Source organism: Hemibagrus wyckioides, linkage group LG21, assembly GCF_019097595.1.
Source record: "Hemibagrus wyckioides isolate EC202008001 linkage group LG21, SWU_Hwy_1.0, whole genome shotgun sequence".
Lineage (NCBI taxonomy): Eukaryota > Metazoa > Chordata > Actinopteri > Siluriformes > Bagridae > Hemibagrus > Hemibagrus wyckioides.
Window position 1 is genome coordinate 20741423 of NC_080730.1, and position 17422 is coordinate 20758844.

A 17422-nucleotide genomic window follows, 5' to 3' on the forward strand; every position below is an offset into this window, starting at 1 on the left:
CTGTCTCCATGGTGCGCTGTGTTGTGTGTGATGGTGTACGTGTAGGAGTTAATATTCTGCAGCAGGAAGAGTTTATTCCTCTCTCAGTTCAGGGTGAGTGAGATTTTATCCCTGTGTCCATGAGACTAAAGAAAGTCTGTTTTATATCTGCGTGATGACATCATCTAGCTTTCCTGTGATCACTGCGATCCACTGCAAAAACCCTGATCCTGTACAGTTCCTCACCGATCTCCTGGATCTCCTGTGTGTTTATCGCTGTGTCTGTTCCAGTTTTAGTGACCAGTTTAGTTCTGATCGCTCTAATTTAATCTACTTCTCATTTGATTTCTCGGTGATTTTGTTCTTATCAACCTAAAAATGTCTTCGCGTGAGTGTGTGTTTTGTGCATATCTGTTTGGTTGTTAAGAGTCGAAATATTTTTTTTTATGATTTATAAGAATCGTACACCAAGCTGCTTCTAGGTAACAATTAGCTCTGATCATAAAATGGCACCAAATTCCTATTTCTTTACAACAGTGTGATTCTGTTCATTATCCTTTATTATAAATTACACAGATTTCTAATTTTTGTATGTTTGTGTTTTAAAAAAACATTATTACACAAAAATAATTTCCATATATAGGAAGCATTATTAGCAATTAAGTTCAGAGCTAGCTGGTGTTAGCACTGTCTGAATGTTATTTACTAACTTCCAATTTCTGACAAATGTCTGAGTTCTTCGTTCCAAACTTCATTTAAATAAAAGTTTATATTGTTTTTTCTGCCTACATAAACAGTTTAGACAGTTGTAAATTCTAACATCATTCAGAAAACTGCAAAAAAAAAAAAAAATGCGCTTAGATCCAAAGGTTTTCTGGATGAATCAAATGAATCAAACCTTACAAACGGTTCAGTTCAAAAGAATCGATTCACACACCGGACACCGGGATTTAATGAGCTCTGATTTAGTCCTCAGTAAATCTGTGATTTTAGTCCCACCCCGAAAAAAACCCCGCAGGAAATACGCATCCAAACAGCGATATGTTCCAGTGAAAGACTTTCATTTTCATTTTATTTTCCAAAACTGCCTCGTTTAAACGGAATGCGTTGATGAAGATGAAGATGAAGATGTCGGACAGAGTGTTTTCTTCTAACAGAAGGTACGTGTTGGTTTTTTACTGCGTGTTTTGGAGGCTGCGCGTGGACGCGCGTGCAACAGGAAGTGATTCTCCCTCAGTACTTTCACTTTTATTAAAGAAACCCGGAGTTTAAATCCTGCCACTGTCGACTCCTGTTACAGAACAGCGCTAACTAAAGATGCTAAGCAGCCATATAATAAACACAGCAGTGGATGCTGAACGAGCGTTAGCTTCGTAGTTTCCATGGTTACGAAGTAACGGCGTGCAGACCTGTGTCTCTCGGTGCGCGAGACTGCGTTTCAAAAGTCGTTCTGATGTTCCGTTACCGCTGAAACCGTTGCAATTTAAACGCCTCCGGCCGTCATCGTCCTTTCGCTTTAATTTGTATGCATAAGAGCTGTGGACACGGCTAGCAACCAGGTTAGCTTATTAGCAGTGATGGAAAAGGGTCGAGTAAAACATATATAAAGCTAGTAGCGTGTTATATTTATAACATTACCGAATAACTCTGAGTCGAGATTCATTATGATGACGTCACCACACTGACTTCATAGCTGCTCTGAAGAATTTGAGGTCAGAGTTGTGGCCAAACCTCTGACAGACCAATAAAGTGTAAACACTGTGTGTTATTATCAGAAATGAACAATGCTGTGGTGTGTTAAAGCCCAAGACAGAGTCACTGTCACCACACACAACTTCTCTTTATCTTTACAGACAACAGTGTGATAGGAAGTGTTTTATTCCTCTCGTACCGCAGCACTTCGTCAACGATTACGCCTTCGTTTATTAATGAAGTATTTTTAACTCTTTATGATTACCTTTAACCCTGTGAAACATCACTTACATTATAATGACTATAAACATACAACATGGCCATCCTCACTACCCTGAAGACGTTCCTGTATCTGTCCCCAACCCGCTGACACTGGAGAATCCTTCCACACAAAACTCCTCCCATAGAAAACTTCACTATGTCAATGATTGTGCATGATTTTTTTTTTTTAAATCTGTTCATTATTAGCTCATCTTCTGTGGTCAGTTTCTGCTCTACACGTCCCTGTGAGCGAGTGATTAGAAACTTTGTGGAAATAACATTTTAGACCCGGAGCTGCATTATTACTGTCAGAGCTGTTCTAGAAAACTCCCAGAGCCTGAGAGTGCGCATTCTCACATATTCCCAGTTTTTGTGAATATGCTCAGTGGTCAGTGAACTGGACTGTGTGGATCTACACTATATTACCAAAGGTTTTGGGACGCCTGCCTTTACATGCACATGCACTTTAATGACTTCTCATTCTTAATCCATTTCAAACCCAGACTCGTCCATCGGATTGGCAGACAGAGAAGCGTGATTGGTCACTGCAGAGAACATGTCTCCACTGCTCTAGAGTCCAGTAGCGGTCAGCTTTACACCACTGCATCTGACGCTTTGCATTGCACTTGGTGATGTAAGGCTCGGACGCAGTTCCTCGGCCATGAAAAGCCGTACCATGAAGCTCTCTGCACAGTGTTCTTGAGCTAATCTGAAGGACACACAGAGTTTGGATGTCTGTAGGTATTGAATCTGTAGACAGTTGGAGACTTCTGCCCACTGTGCTCCTCAGCGTGTGCTGACCCCTCTCTGTGAATGTTCTTATTGCACAGGTGAAAACCTATCACCACACTTGAATTCACTGAGCTCCTGAGAGCGACCCATTCTTACACAAATGTGTGTAGAAGCAGTCTGCATGCCTAGGTGCTGGATTTTATACACCTGTGGCCATGGAAGGGATTTGAATACCTGAATTCAGTGGTTTGGAGGAGTGTCCCAAAACTTTTGGCAATATAGTGTACATCAGGAACCAGGACATCCTACCAGTCTCCAGTGTTATTGTGGTGTTTCTCCTGTATAAGGTTATGGGACATATCCTCAGTGGAATGATCATGGTATATTGTGATGATGATGATGTGTCCTTTGTAGTGAAAAGGGCGTGTGGTTTGGGACACGCAGTTTGGGACAGGGTAGTGTGAGCAGTTGGAAGTTGAGGGTTCGATGGTGCTGCTGTAACACTCATCTAAACAGTCTGTCTAAAGCGGACGCTGAGGGAATCGTTTAATTCACTGCTTTGTATTATTGTTTTTGTTTGGTGATCATGTAGCATTTAATGCAAAAACAAATGAACTTCTATTGTTTTTATAACATTTCTCTCATAATAAAGAGAGGCCGTTCTTAACAAGTTGTTTACAAGAAGCTTCTTCATGATAATGAGATGTCTTCTAGCAGTAACAAGGTGCATATCTTATTAAAAACGAGATGCTGCTGAGGATTTGTTTTCTTGTGTAACAGCAGAATATCAAATATTTTGCAGGGTTGGATTTTAGAAGCGTGTTTGTTTTCATGTCTCAGCTGTACACGGCCACTAGAGGGCAGTAAAGCTAAACACGTGTGTACACTGCTGCTGAAGATCCTCAACACAACACTGTCTTCTTCTACACCCTGACACACGCGCACACACACACACTCTCTCTCTCTCTCTCTCTCTCTCTCTCTCTCTGCTTTTATTCCTCCTATCGGAAATCAGTCTGGACTTATTTTGCTACTTTTGTGTTACTTTTGTGTCTCACACACACACACACACACACACACACAGCTGTTAATACTGTTCTTTATTGTGTAGAAGGACACGTGACTGATCAGTTATTTGATACAGAGTTATTGTGATTTATCTGTTTAATATCAGCCCAAGTGTAACACAGTAAAGTCCTGACACTGACACTACAGAGACCTCAGGTTTTGTTGACCTGTCCGTTTCCATGGTAACAGGGTGGTAAGTGAGAATGTGTGTGTGTGTTTCATTGTGCTCATCACCTACAGACAGGCGGTAAAACAAACACACACACACACACACACGCATTCTGAGACAATGGCTGAGAGAGAAGGGGAAGAAAGAATGAGAGATAACGAGATTCAGATAAAAAAAGGAAACAGAGAGAGAGACACAGAGAGAGAGAGAGAGAGCTCAGTTGTTTCCAGTAGAATATTGAACTTATTCATATTAATAACAGCCCATAAATAAATGAATAAATAAACTAATAAATAGTTGAAGTGTTTAATCAGATTAATGTAAGATTTTCATGCAAATATTAACTACAGAAATGTTATATATAAAAATACGAATCTTTAATATCCAGTATTGTAAGTTATTTATATAAATTGTTTATCATATATTACATATACTGTTTTATATGTTAAATAGTGTGTGTGTGTGTGAGTGTGTGTGAGTGAGAGAGAGAGATGTGGAGGTGGGGTGGGATAAATCCTCCTCCTAATCTCTCTTTTGCACACACACGCGCGAGCGCGCACACACAGACACACACACACACACACACACACACACGGACACCTGTGAGACAGAACCGTCGCGCGCGCTCCTCCAGCACTGCTCGTATATTTCATGCTGCTTGTCAGAAACTCTCGGTTTCTGTTAATCAGATTTTCGCAATTTTCGGACGGAATCATCGAGGCGATATAAACCGGTTCAAGTGAACAGTCCGTGGCGCTTGAATCCCGCCGCACGCACGCGCTCTCATCATGAGCGCACCGGGAAGCCCGCGCGCAGACTCCAGACTGGAGCAGGTCATTCAGGTAACATTACAGACTGACCAGATCGGCTAGAAAGTCATTACTGAAATCATTTAAGATAAGCAGATCGCAGAACATCAGTGATTCTCTTAAATGCAGCTTTACATTATACTTCTGAGTTCTAAGCTCTTCTGAGTTCTGAGTTACGGAGTTCTGAGTGGTGATTTCTGAGTTCCAGAGTGCTGAATTCCGGAGTTCTCAGTGCTGAATTCTGAGTGCTGAATTCTGAGTGCTGAATTCTGAGTGCTGAATTCCGGAGTTCTGAGTGCTGAGTTCTGAGTTTCGGAGTGCTGAGTTCCAGAGTTCTGACTTCTGAGTGATTAATTCTGGAGCTCTGAGTGCTGAGTTCAGAGTTCTGGGGTGCTGAGTGCTGAGTTCTGGACTCTGGTCCTGACTGCTGGTCAGGTGTTGATTAATTCTCTCTAACAGCAGTGGCTCAGCTGCACATCACATCATTATATTAATGGACTCTTCTAATGTGTTGTCGTTTCCATAGCAACAGCTGATTCACAGGGACTTTGGAGATGGTGAAGTTTCCTGAAGTCTCCAGTGTCAGCACAACGCTGTACTTTCATTTTCCTGACCTGTTAACAGAATTCAGTGTGTATTGTTGTGATGTAATTGTCTCCTGCGTGGTGTGTGTGTTTGTGTGTGTGTGTGTGTCCTGTCCCATCTCGCTGTACCTCTCCATGTTCTGTTCTAAATATAAACCCCACCGCTGTGCTGCCACCTGCTCCTCACACTGCACACACTCCACACTGATCCCAGACCAGACTCAAGGCTTCTGAGCATCAGGATTACAACGAGGATTAGATTATGTTTGAGTGAAGAAGAGCAGAAGCTGATCCTGGATCAGAGTCAAACACTATGATGACCACTGGGATATAATACTAACTGTAATATTGTAATAATACTGATACACTATATTGCCAACTATATTCGCTCACCCATCCAAATAATCAGAATCAGGTGTTCCAATCACTTCCATGGTCACAGGTGTATAAAATCAAGCACCTAGGCATGCAGACTGTTTTTACAAACATTTGTGAAAGAATGGGTCGCTCTCAGGAGCTCAGTGAATTCCAGCGTGGAACTGTGATAGGATGCCACCTGTGCAACAAATCCAGTCGTGAAATTTCCTCGCTCCTAAATATTCCACAGTCAACTGTCAGCTGTATTATAAGAACGTGGAAGTGTTTGGGAACGACAGCAACTCAGCCACGAAGTGGTAGGCCACGTAAACTGACGGAGCGGGGTCAGCGGATGCTGAGGCGCATAGTGCGAAGAGGTCGCCAACTTTCTGCAGAGTCCATCGCTACAGACCTCCAAACTTCATGTGGCCTTCAGATGAGCTCAAGAACAGTGCGCAGAGAGCTTCATGGAATGGGTTTCCATGGCCGAGCAGCTGCATCCAAGCCATACATCACCAAGTGCAATGCAAAGCGTCGGATGCGGTGGTGTAAAGCACGCCGTCACTGGACCCTAGAGCAGTGGAGACGCGTTCTCTGGAGTGACGAATCGCGCTTCTCCATCTGGCAATCTGATGGACGAGTCTGGGTTTGGCGGTCGCCAGGAGAACGGTACTTGTCTGACTGCATTGTGCCAAGTGTAAAGTTTGGTGGAGGGGGGATTATGGTGTGGGGTTGTTTTTCAGGAGCTGGGCTTGGCCCCTTAGTTCCAGTGAAAGGAACTCTGAATGCTTCAGCATACCAAGACATTTTGGACAATTCCATGCTCCCAACTTTGTGGGAACAGTTTGGAGCTGGCCCCTTCCTCTTCCAACATGACTGTGCACCAGTGACCAAAGCAAGGTCCATAAAGACATGGATGACAGAGTCTGGTGTGGATGAACTTGACTGGCCTGCACAGAGTCCTGACCTCAACCCGACAGAACACCTTTGGGATGAATTAGAGCGGAGACTGAGAGCCAGGCCTTCTCGTCCAACATCAGTGTGTGACCTCACAAATGTGCTTCTGGAAGAATGGTCAAAAATTCCCATAAACACACTGCTAAACCTTGTGGACAGCCTTCCCAGAAGAGTTGAAGCTGTTATAGCTGCAAAGGGTGGACCGACGTCATATTGAACCCTATGGATTAGGAATGGGATGTCACTTAAGTTCATATGCGAGTCAAGGCAGGTGAGAGAATACTTTTGGCAATATAGTGTATAAAATAAATCCAGAGCATCCATCTTCACTCTGAAAGGTCAGTCAGCTGAAACACGATGTCCATGTGATGTTTGCTTCTGTCCTTTTACTCTGTAGCTAGCAAGTAATGGACGCTTATTATCTCCAGTTCAGCATCATGTACACTATTACATTAAATAATCATTTAAAGAAAATACAGCATAGGGCCACGCCCCTCACTGAGCCAGAGACTGTGCTGTGACCATGTGTGTGTGCGTGTGTGTGTGTGTGATGACTTCTAGAAGTTGGAGGAGAGTGTGTTATCTGAAGAGAAGAAACTGACGGTGCGAGGCCCCTCCCCTGATGCCCCGCCCACCTGCATACCAGCTCGTGTTCGAGAAATTGTCACCAAGAACCTGAACGAGAACAGTATGTAACTTCAGCTCTGTCCCACTGTGTGTGTGTGTGGTCAGTATAATCAGTATGGTCAGTCTTTATTCTCCCTCTCTGTCTCTCGGCAGCAGGCAGCATGTCCTCAGTTTTGTCTCTGGAAGAGGAGAACCGCGTCCTTCAGAGTGAACTGAGTCGTCTGGAGGACCTGCTGGCCCACAGCCGCGCCGACCGCGATGAGCTCGCCATCAAATACAGTGCCATCAGTGAGAGGGTCAGAGCACACACACTCACACACATACACACACACACACACACACACACATGCACATACACACATGCACATACACACACACACATACAAATTTGTTTACCTGTCAATGCTAACTCTAACCCTTGTGTTCATAAATTCAACCATATATGACTAATAGTTATGTCTGTAGATTACACACACACACACACACACACACATTCTGTTAGTAAATTGAAAATACAAATCAGTGTAAGTCTGTAAATCTGATCAAAGTGTTAACTAAAATGCTGCTCCCCACACACACACACACACACACACACACACACGGTCAATGATTGACTGTATTTAAACACAGTGCTTTCCCTCAGAGACAGTGGAGGTGTTTCACTTCATGTTTGAGGTGTTTTGGGGGAATTTTGGTTACACATCAGCATTTGTGTTGGTTTCTTAGCCTGGATTTTCTTTATGTTTGTGTGTGTGTGTGTGTGTGTGTGTGACAGAGAGAAGAGATAGAGGGGGTTTGGCTGATTTCCTTGGTAATGTGGAATGGAATGAAGTGAAGTGGCTCATTGCCATGGCGTTTGTTGCCCCTGGAGACAGTAAACAGGGCAGTTGGGGGCTTTAGGTGGTCCTGCTATGGGATTCATAATGCGGACACACAAAGGCTAAAAGGTATTTAGGTTAAAAATATTAAATTGAATAAAGTAGAAGCTGGCATGTCGTTAAAAAAGAAAGAAAAGAAAAGAAAGAAAGAAAGAAATTGAATAAAGAACTTGAACTTGAAGTAGCTCAGGGCTGCGAACAGGACAGAGAAGACGTGTAAACACGGAGGGTTGGATGTTGCAGCAGTGCGGGATTTACATCACAAAACAGATTAGCAGACTGCCACAGCAAGTGATCTGGACTAGCTACGTACACACACCACGCTTTAATTCTCTTCCTAATGGAAGGTCAGAGATGACCGCAGAAGAGGAAACCTCTTTGTTGCTGAAACGGTGTCTGTGTCTCAGATGGATGTAGAAAATAAACGATTACTTGTTGCTTTGTAGCTCGTTAGGTGAATATATGAGTGTAGTGAAAGCTGTATACACCAAACCTAATACAGAATATCACACACACACACACACACACAGAGTACGGTACATCCGATTTCCACTGGTCACTACACACAGAACGCTAAGTGTTTTATTTCATGATGGACATGTAGCTCAGGTCTACAGAGATCTGTGGTACAGTCTCACACTCTGAGTTAGATCAGTGTTCTGGTCCTGTTGTTATTGTAACGTAAACATGAGTCTTAGAGTACTGCTCAAAGTGCTCCTGCAGTGTGTGTGTGTGTGTGTGTGTGTGTGTGTGTGTGTGTGTGTGGTACAGAGTGTTTACTTTTCCACATATTGTGTTAGGTGTAAATTCCTGCAGGCTTTTCACCAGACGCCCCAGTCGGGGTCCTGAGTGTTTCCAGTGACTGAGGTGTGTGTGTGTGTGTGTGTGTGTGTTTATCATTGCCATGGCGTTTCCATGGCGATGCCTCTGCAATTCCTGTTTAGCTGCTTCTCTTCTTGGAGAATTGGGATTGAATTTAGTAAAAGGAGTGCAAAAAAATAATGAAGTTTCTTCTAGTGGCAGAAAAAAATTCTTCTCTCAGAAAGTGTTAGAAACCCGAAAGGTTCTTTTGTTTATTGTTCATTAGGGATAAATCTAAATTTATTTTGAAACTGGCTCATTTTTGTTTAATATTTTTATATTTCTGTAAAGCGGCTTTAAGACCATGTCCATTGTTAAAAGTGCTATACACACAAAAGTTGAACTGAATTAATAATTACCTAATTTTTTAGAACGATGCTTTTCGTTCTAAATATCAGTATTATCACATGATACAGTGAAGAAGAGTAACTTTGACCTGTCATGATATTTACTGACAGAATGTGTGATAGTTATATTTATAAATAAATATTTCTCTCTCACTGGAAGTGTCTGACCCTGCAGCCGCGTGTGTGTGTGTGTGTGTTTAGTTGGAGCAGGCCCTGCGTTTGGAGGCGGGGGTTGGTGACAGCGACTCTCCGGAGTGTGTGAGTTTGTCTCAGCAGGTGGTGGAGCTGCGACGGCGTCTGGATGAAGAACAAAACGCTTACAAACGCAAACTCACTGCCTACCAGGAGGGGCAGCAGAGACAAGCGCAACTGGTCCAGAAACTGCAGGCCAAGGTCATCCATTCATTCATCCATCCATTCATCCATCCAATCATCAATCCATCCATTCATTCATTCATTCATTCATCCATCTATTCATTCATCCAAACAATGATCCATCCATCCATTCATTCATTCATCTATTCATTCATCCATCCATTCATCCATTCATCAATCCATCCATCCATTCATCAATCCATGCATTCATTCATTCATTCATTCATTCATCCATCTATTCATTCATCCAAACAATGATCCATCCATCCGTTCATTCATTCATTCATCTATTCATTCATCCATCCATTCATTCATTCATCCATTCATCCATCCATCCATCCATCCATCCATCCATTCATCTATTCATTCATCCAAACAATGATCTATCCATCCATTCATTCATTCATTCATTCATTCATTCATTCATCCATTCATCCATTCATTCATCCATCCACTCATCCATGTGCTCCCCACACAGTTGAACTTGTTGACATGTCACACTGTAGCAGTATTAATTACAGTGATGTGTTATTGTGTGTTGGTGTGTGTTCAGGTTCTGCAGTATAAGAAGAAGTGCAGTGATCTGGAGCAATCTCTGCTGGAGAAATCTTCAGAGCAAGTGAGTGTGAGACCTTCATTTACCAACTGCAGAGAGCTTATTGTACCAGATACACACCACACTCATCACGCACACACACCATATACACGCCACACTCATCACGCACACACACCATATACACACCACACACTCATCACGCACACACACCATATACACACCACACACTCATCACGCACACACACCATATACACACCACACACTCATCACGCACACACACCATATACACACCACACACTCATCACGCACACACACCATATACACACCACACACTCATCACGCACACACACCATATACACACCACACACTCATCACGCACACACACCATATACACACCACACACTCATCACGCACACACACCATATACACACCACACACTCATCACGCACACACACCATATACACACCACACACTCATCACGCACACACACCATATACACACCACACACTCATCACGCACACACACCATATACACACCACACTCATCACGCACACACACCATATACACGCCACACACTCATCACGCACACACACCATATACACGCCACACACTCATCACGCACACACACCATATACACGCCACACACTCATCACGCACACACACCATATACACGCCACACACTCATCACGCACACACACCATATACACGCCACACACTCATCACGCACACACACCATATACACGCCACACACTCATCACGCACACACACCATATACACGCCACACACTCATCACGCACACACACCATATACACGCCACACACTCATCACGCACACACACCATATACACGCCACACACTCATCACGCACACACACCATATACACGCCACACACTCATCACGCACACACACCATATACACGCCACACACTCATCACGCACACACACCATATACACGCCACACACTCATCACGCACACACACCATATACACACCACACTCATCACGCACACACACCATATACACACCACACTCATCACGCACACACACCATATACACACCACACACTCATCACGCACACACACCATATACACACCACACACTCATCACGCACACACACCATATACACGCCACACTCATCACGCACACACACCATATACACGCCACACTCATCACGCACACACACCATATACACGCCACACTCATCACGCACACACACCATATACACGCCACACTCATCACGCACACACACCATATACACGCCACACTCATCACGCACACACACCATATACACGCCACACTCATCACGCACACACACCATATACACGCCACACACTCATCACGCACACACACCATATACACGCCACACTCATCACGCACACACACCATATACACGCCACACACTCATCACGCACACACACCATATACACGCCACACACTCATCACGCACACACACCATATACACGCCACACACTCATCACGCACACACACCATATACACGCCACACTCATCACGCACACACACCATATACACGCCACACTCATCACGCACACACACCATATACACGCCACACTCATCACGCACACACACCATATACACGCCACACTCATCACGCACACACACCATATACACGCCACACTCATCACGCACACACACCATATACACGCCACACTCATCACGCACACACACCATATACACGCCACACTCATCACGCACACACACCATATACACGCCACACTCATCACGCACACACACCATATACACGCCACACTCATCACGCACACACACCATATACACGCCACACCTCACACGCACACACACCATATACACGCCACACTCATCACGCACACACACCATATACACGCCACACACTCATCACGCACACACACCATATACACGCCACACACTCATCACGCACACACACCATATACACGCCACACACTCATCACGCACACACACCATATACACGCCACACACTCATCACGCACACACACCATATACACGCCACACACTCATCACGCACACACACCATATACACGCCACACACTCATCACGCACACACACCATATACACGCCACACACTCATCACGCACACACACCATATACACGCCACACACTCATCACGCACACACACCATATACACGCCACACACTCATCACGCACACACACCATATACACGCCACACACTCATCACGCACACACACCATATACACGCCACACACTCATCACGCACACACACCATATACACGCCACACACTCATCACGCACACACACCATATACACGCCACACACTCATCACGCACACACACCATATACACGCCACACACTCATCACGCACACACACCATATACACGCCACACACTCATCACGCACACACACCATATACACGCCACACACTCATCACGCACACACACCATATACACGCCACACACTCATCACGCACACACACCATATACACACCATATACACACACTATATACACACCACACTCATCACACACACACACACTATATACACAACACACTCATCACACACACACTATATACACACCACACTCATCACACACACACCATATACACACCACACTCACCACACACACACCATATACAAACCAAACACGCCATATACACACACTATATACACACCACACTCCCCACACACACACCATATACACACACTATACACACACTATATACACACCACACACACACTATATACACACCACACTCATCACACACACACTATATACACACCACACTCATCACACACACACTATATACACACCATATACACTCACTATATACACACCACACTCATCACACACACACCATATACACACCACACTCACCAGACACACCAGATACACACACCACACACACACACACTATATACACACACCATATACACACCACACACACACCATATACATACCACACTCACCAAACACACCAGATACACACACTATATACACACCACACTCCCCACACACACCAGATACACACACCAAACACACCATATGCACACACCACACACACACACACACACACCATATGCACACACCACACAGACCAGATACACACACCATACACACCACACACACCGCATGTAGAAGGAGCTGAAATGTGAGTGTTCTGTGATCAGTCTGCAGTGAATATCCCGTGTGTTTATGCAGTAAATCACATTCAGAAAACTCTACATAAACCCTTGTGCTTATTTCACAGAGCAGGTGTGAGAAGTCCACTAATGGTCAGGAAGAGTGCAGCAGTGAGCTGGAGACAGCCCTTATCCGTCTGGAGGAAGAGCAGCAGAGGTCTGAACACACACACACACACACACACACTCACACACTGAGCTACTTACACACTGTTGTATGTTTTGTCATGGAGAGCAGGAGCAGCAGTCTCTCAGCGGTCAATGCGATGCTGCGTGAGCAGCTGGAACAGGCCGGACTAGCCAATGAGGCACTGAGTCAGGACATCCGCAGACTCACTGCTGATTGGACCAAAGCGAGGGAGGAGCTGGAGCAGAGGGAGTCTGATTGGAGGAGAGAGGAGGAGGTTCATTTATCTCATTATTATTATTATGAACATTTTACTGGAAATTTTGTATAAATTAAAAATTTTACTACTAATAACAACCCCATAAAATCAACAACAGTGGTCAGTTTTACTGGTTAACCAGTTTAACCAGTCATTCTGAAATAATAAACATTTTTATACTTGTATGATTTTTTTTTTTTGGAAGTCATTCCATAACTACTTCAGCAGTGAGCACAGTCGGCTAATGACTCTGTGGAGGCAGGTGGTCAGTTTCCGCAGGAGTGTGTGTGAGATGAAGAGTGCCACGGAGAGGTTAGATCATGCGCACACACACACACACACACACACACACTCTGTTGTGCTATATCATAAGTGTGTTGTCTCAGGGATCTCTCAGTGATGCGCAGTGACCTGGCTCAGGCGGCTCAGAGCGTCCAGCTGCAGTGTGTGTGTGTGTGTGTGGCGGTGCAGAGTCGTGAGGATAGCTCTGCACTGGTCCTGGAGCGAGAGGCGGCTCAGCGTGTCACACTGGAGCAGCTGCTGCGAGAGAAAGAGAGCGAGAGCCATTCAGAGAGAGAGAAACTCAACAGCAGGTCTGTAAAGGAAAACAGTGGGAGAGAAAACCGTTTCAATAAAGAACTCAACTGTTTTGTAAAGTTTTAGATCTCTAATGTAGGATTGCTGTATAGATTTATATAAAATCAGTGTGACTTCTGACTGAAGTTCCACCGTACGATTTACACACGCTCCTTTTAACTCTTATATTGTATGCTTGGCTTTTACTAGCTTTCTTCTCACATTAGCAGAGCAAGCTAATTGTATTAACTACTTACGAGTAAGTGTCTGTAGTTTAGTTACTCGTCAGTGTGAACACAGTGTAATAGTCGAGTGTAACAGTCTACAGCGTACACTGACCCAATGATGACCGTCCTGCATGGGGGTGTTGTTCGGACGTCTGTGCTGGGGATGGGAGTAACTGTAGGACTGGTGTCTTGGTGACACGCTGTGATGTCGTCTGTGTTCCGGCAGGCTGACCGACGCAGAGAGAGAGATGGAGAGACTCCGAGCTCGAGTAGATGAGAGAGAGAACGAGATCGTGTCACTCACCCGCAGACTGCAGGTCTGTAGAACCTCAGCCATAATTCAGCTTCATTCTAACTGACTTCAGATTATAGGAACAGTTCAAATTCACCCTTTCACTGTGTGTGTGTGTGTGTGTGTGTGTGTGTGTGTGTGTGTAGGAGCAGAGTGGAGATGAAGAGTCAGAGCTCCACACATACAGGGTTCACACTAACACTCTGCTGGACACATTGAGAGACATCGCTCAGGTAACACACACACACATCTCAGAACACCACAGCCACACCCACTGTCTAGCTCCACCCACTCTCTCACCCCGCCCCCTATGCTATAGTTGATGTTGTCAGATTCGGACTTGGGCATGTTCAACTCCTCAGCGGAGGCCGATTCAGAGAACAGTGTTTTGGCTCTGCTGCCGTTGATGCGCTCTCCTTCTCCGCATCGACCCTCATCACCACAGAGACCATCGTCTCCACAGCGACCCTCTGCCCCGCCCCTCCCTGAATCCACTCTATCAGCTCTGCGTGCCATGGCATCCAAAAGACATTTACAGCTCCAGGTACACTCTCACCTCTCACACACACACACACGTAATAAGACCTATGCACTGTATTGCATATATAAAATTAATTATCACTAGTTTGTGTCTTTCTGTCTGCAGGAGGTCAAAGGTCGTTTGCAGTCAGCGCAGTTGTCTGTCCAGCAGCTGCGGAAACAGCAGGGGGAGGCAGAGTCAGGCAGAAGGGAGGCGGAGCTACGCCTGCATACCATGCAGGGTGAGAGGGATGACGCCCAGAGAGAGCGAGAGACGGTGGTGAGAGAGAGAGACCGACTCCGACAGGAGAGAGACAAACTCTGCAGGTGTTTATTCACTCCTGCCACCTACTGCAGAGATCAGCAACAAATAAACTGGATAAATGATAATGCCAGATTTTTCATTTATTATTCATTGAATTGTTGTTGGTGCATCTTTAATGGTTACTCTCACTCTCTCTCTCTCTCTCTCTCTCACTCTCTCTCTCTGCAGTGAGAAGGAGTGTGTGCAGCAGTCTGTGCAGGCTTTGCAGACCAAACTGCAGCTAGTACAGATGGATTGTGAGAGACTGCAGCAGGCTGTGTCGTCTGCACAGAGGGAGAGAGATCACGAACGAGTGGAGAGAGAGACAGCTGTGCAGGAGAGAGATCGTGCCAGAGCAGAGATGGAGAGAGTGTGCGTCTCTCTCTCTTTCTCACACACACACATGCACACGCGCGCGCGCGCGCACGCACACACACACACAAACACACACAATTACAAGTGTGCAGTGAATCATGCAGAAAAATCATGCTCACTGTCTATGTCTGTCCCTGTCTGTCTGTCTGTCTGTCTATCTCATTGTCCCTGTCTGTCTGTCTGTCAATCTCACTGTCCCTATCTGTCTGTCTGTCTGTCTGTCTATCTCACTGTCCCTGTCTGTCTGTGTGTCTGTTTGTCTGTCTGTCTCTCTCACTGTCCCTGTCTGTCTGTTTGTCTGTCTGTCTATCTCACTGTCCCTGTCTGTCTGTCTGTGTGTCTCTGTCTATTTCACTGTCCCTGTCTGTCTGCCTGTGTGTAGTCAGTCTCAGTGGGGACAGAGTGAGAGTCGCTGCAGCGCTCTGCGCTCTGAACTGGCCGCAGTGAAGGAGTCACTCCAGCAGGGGGAGATAGAGAGACAACTGCTCACAAATGAGAAGAGCCAACTGACTGACACTCTTAGTAAGGTAAGACACACACACACACACAGTATTTTACTGTAATCCACATATAATAATTTTGGTTCATTCGATTCTTTTGATTTTGTTCACCGAAATGATTCATTTACTGATTCGTTCAGTGACAATTTCCATAAGTTTCATAATTGCACCAGCAGGTGGCGCCAGTGAGGGTTTTTGGTTTTGTTTGTTTGTTTTTTAATATGAGTAAGTCATTGTTTTTAAAAGACTTAAAAGTTTTCAGTATTATGTTTTATTTATTAGAATTGGCATGTCCAGTCCACAAACAGACGATCTACTGTATTTACTTTCAATGAAGACACTTAATCAGTTCAGGTCACTCCAAATGACTGCAGAAAGCACATGAGATCTAATCCCACTGTCCAGTATCATCCAGATGAGGAGAAGGTTCCCTTTTGAGTCTGCTTCCTCTTAAGGTTTCTTCCTCATATTGTCTCAGGGAGTTTTTTCTTGCCACAGTCGCCTCAGGTTTGCTCATTAGGGATAAATATAAATTTATTAAACAATATATGAACAAGTCTAATATTAAACCTTGAAAATGTTTTGCTTTGGCAAATTATACTTATATTGGGCTTTTAAAATTGAACATTATGTTCAATGTTAAAAGCCCAATATAAGTATAATTTGAATTGAATTGAGAAGGTAGTTTTGAGAGAGTGGTCAGGAATGTGGATAGACATGTAAACAAAACAACAAACAAAAAAACATCTTTACACACGAGTATGAAGTAAAAAATAAGAGTCAGTCATTTTGAACATTTGTGTACAGTGGATTATACCGTGAACAACACGATTAGACATGCGGC

At 44.5% G+C, this 17422-nt stretch overlaps 1 protein-coding gene across 4 annotated transcripts in view; it reads left to right on the forward strand.

Moving 5' to 3' along the window:
* Positions 1-894: 894 nt before the first annotated feature.
* Positions 895-17422, forward strand: part of LOC131342250 (rootletin-like) — a 36121-nt gene continuing 19593 nt past the window's right edge. Inside the window, exons 1-15 of one of the 4 annotated variants that reach the window (XM_058372958.1) lie at positions 895-1139; positions 7170-7296; positions 7389-7531; positions 9523-9714; positions 10250-10315; positions 13468-13556; positions 13638-13803; positions 13991-14097; positions 14172-14378; positions 14815-14905; positions 15027-15113; positions 15200-15424; positions 15527-15726; positions 15893-16075; positions 16461-16605. In XM_058372958.1, the coding sequence (XP_058228941.1) occupies positions 7397-7531; positions 9523-9714; positions 10250-10315; positions 13468-13556; positions 13638-13803; positions 13991-14097; positions 14172-14378; positions 14815-14905; positions 15027-15113; positions 15200-15424; positions 15527-15726; positions 15893-16075; positions 16461-16605 (1893 nt within the window). In that variant the 5' untranslated portion in view covers positions 895-1139; positions 7170-7296; positions 7389-7396. Of the gene's footprint in view, positions 1140-4478; positions 4744-7169; positions 7297-7388; positions 7532-9522; positions 9715-10249; positions 10316-13467; positions 13557-13637; positions 13804-13990; positions 14098-14171; positions 14379-14814; positions 14906-15026; positions 15114-15199; positions 15425-15526; positions 15727-15892; positions 16076-16460; positions 16606-17422 lie in introns of those variants that run through there. The other 3 variants (XM_058372957.1, XM_058372956.1, XM_058372959.1) reach the window with 3 other exon arrangements.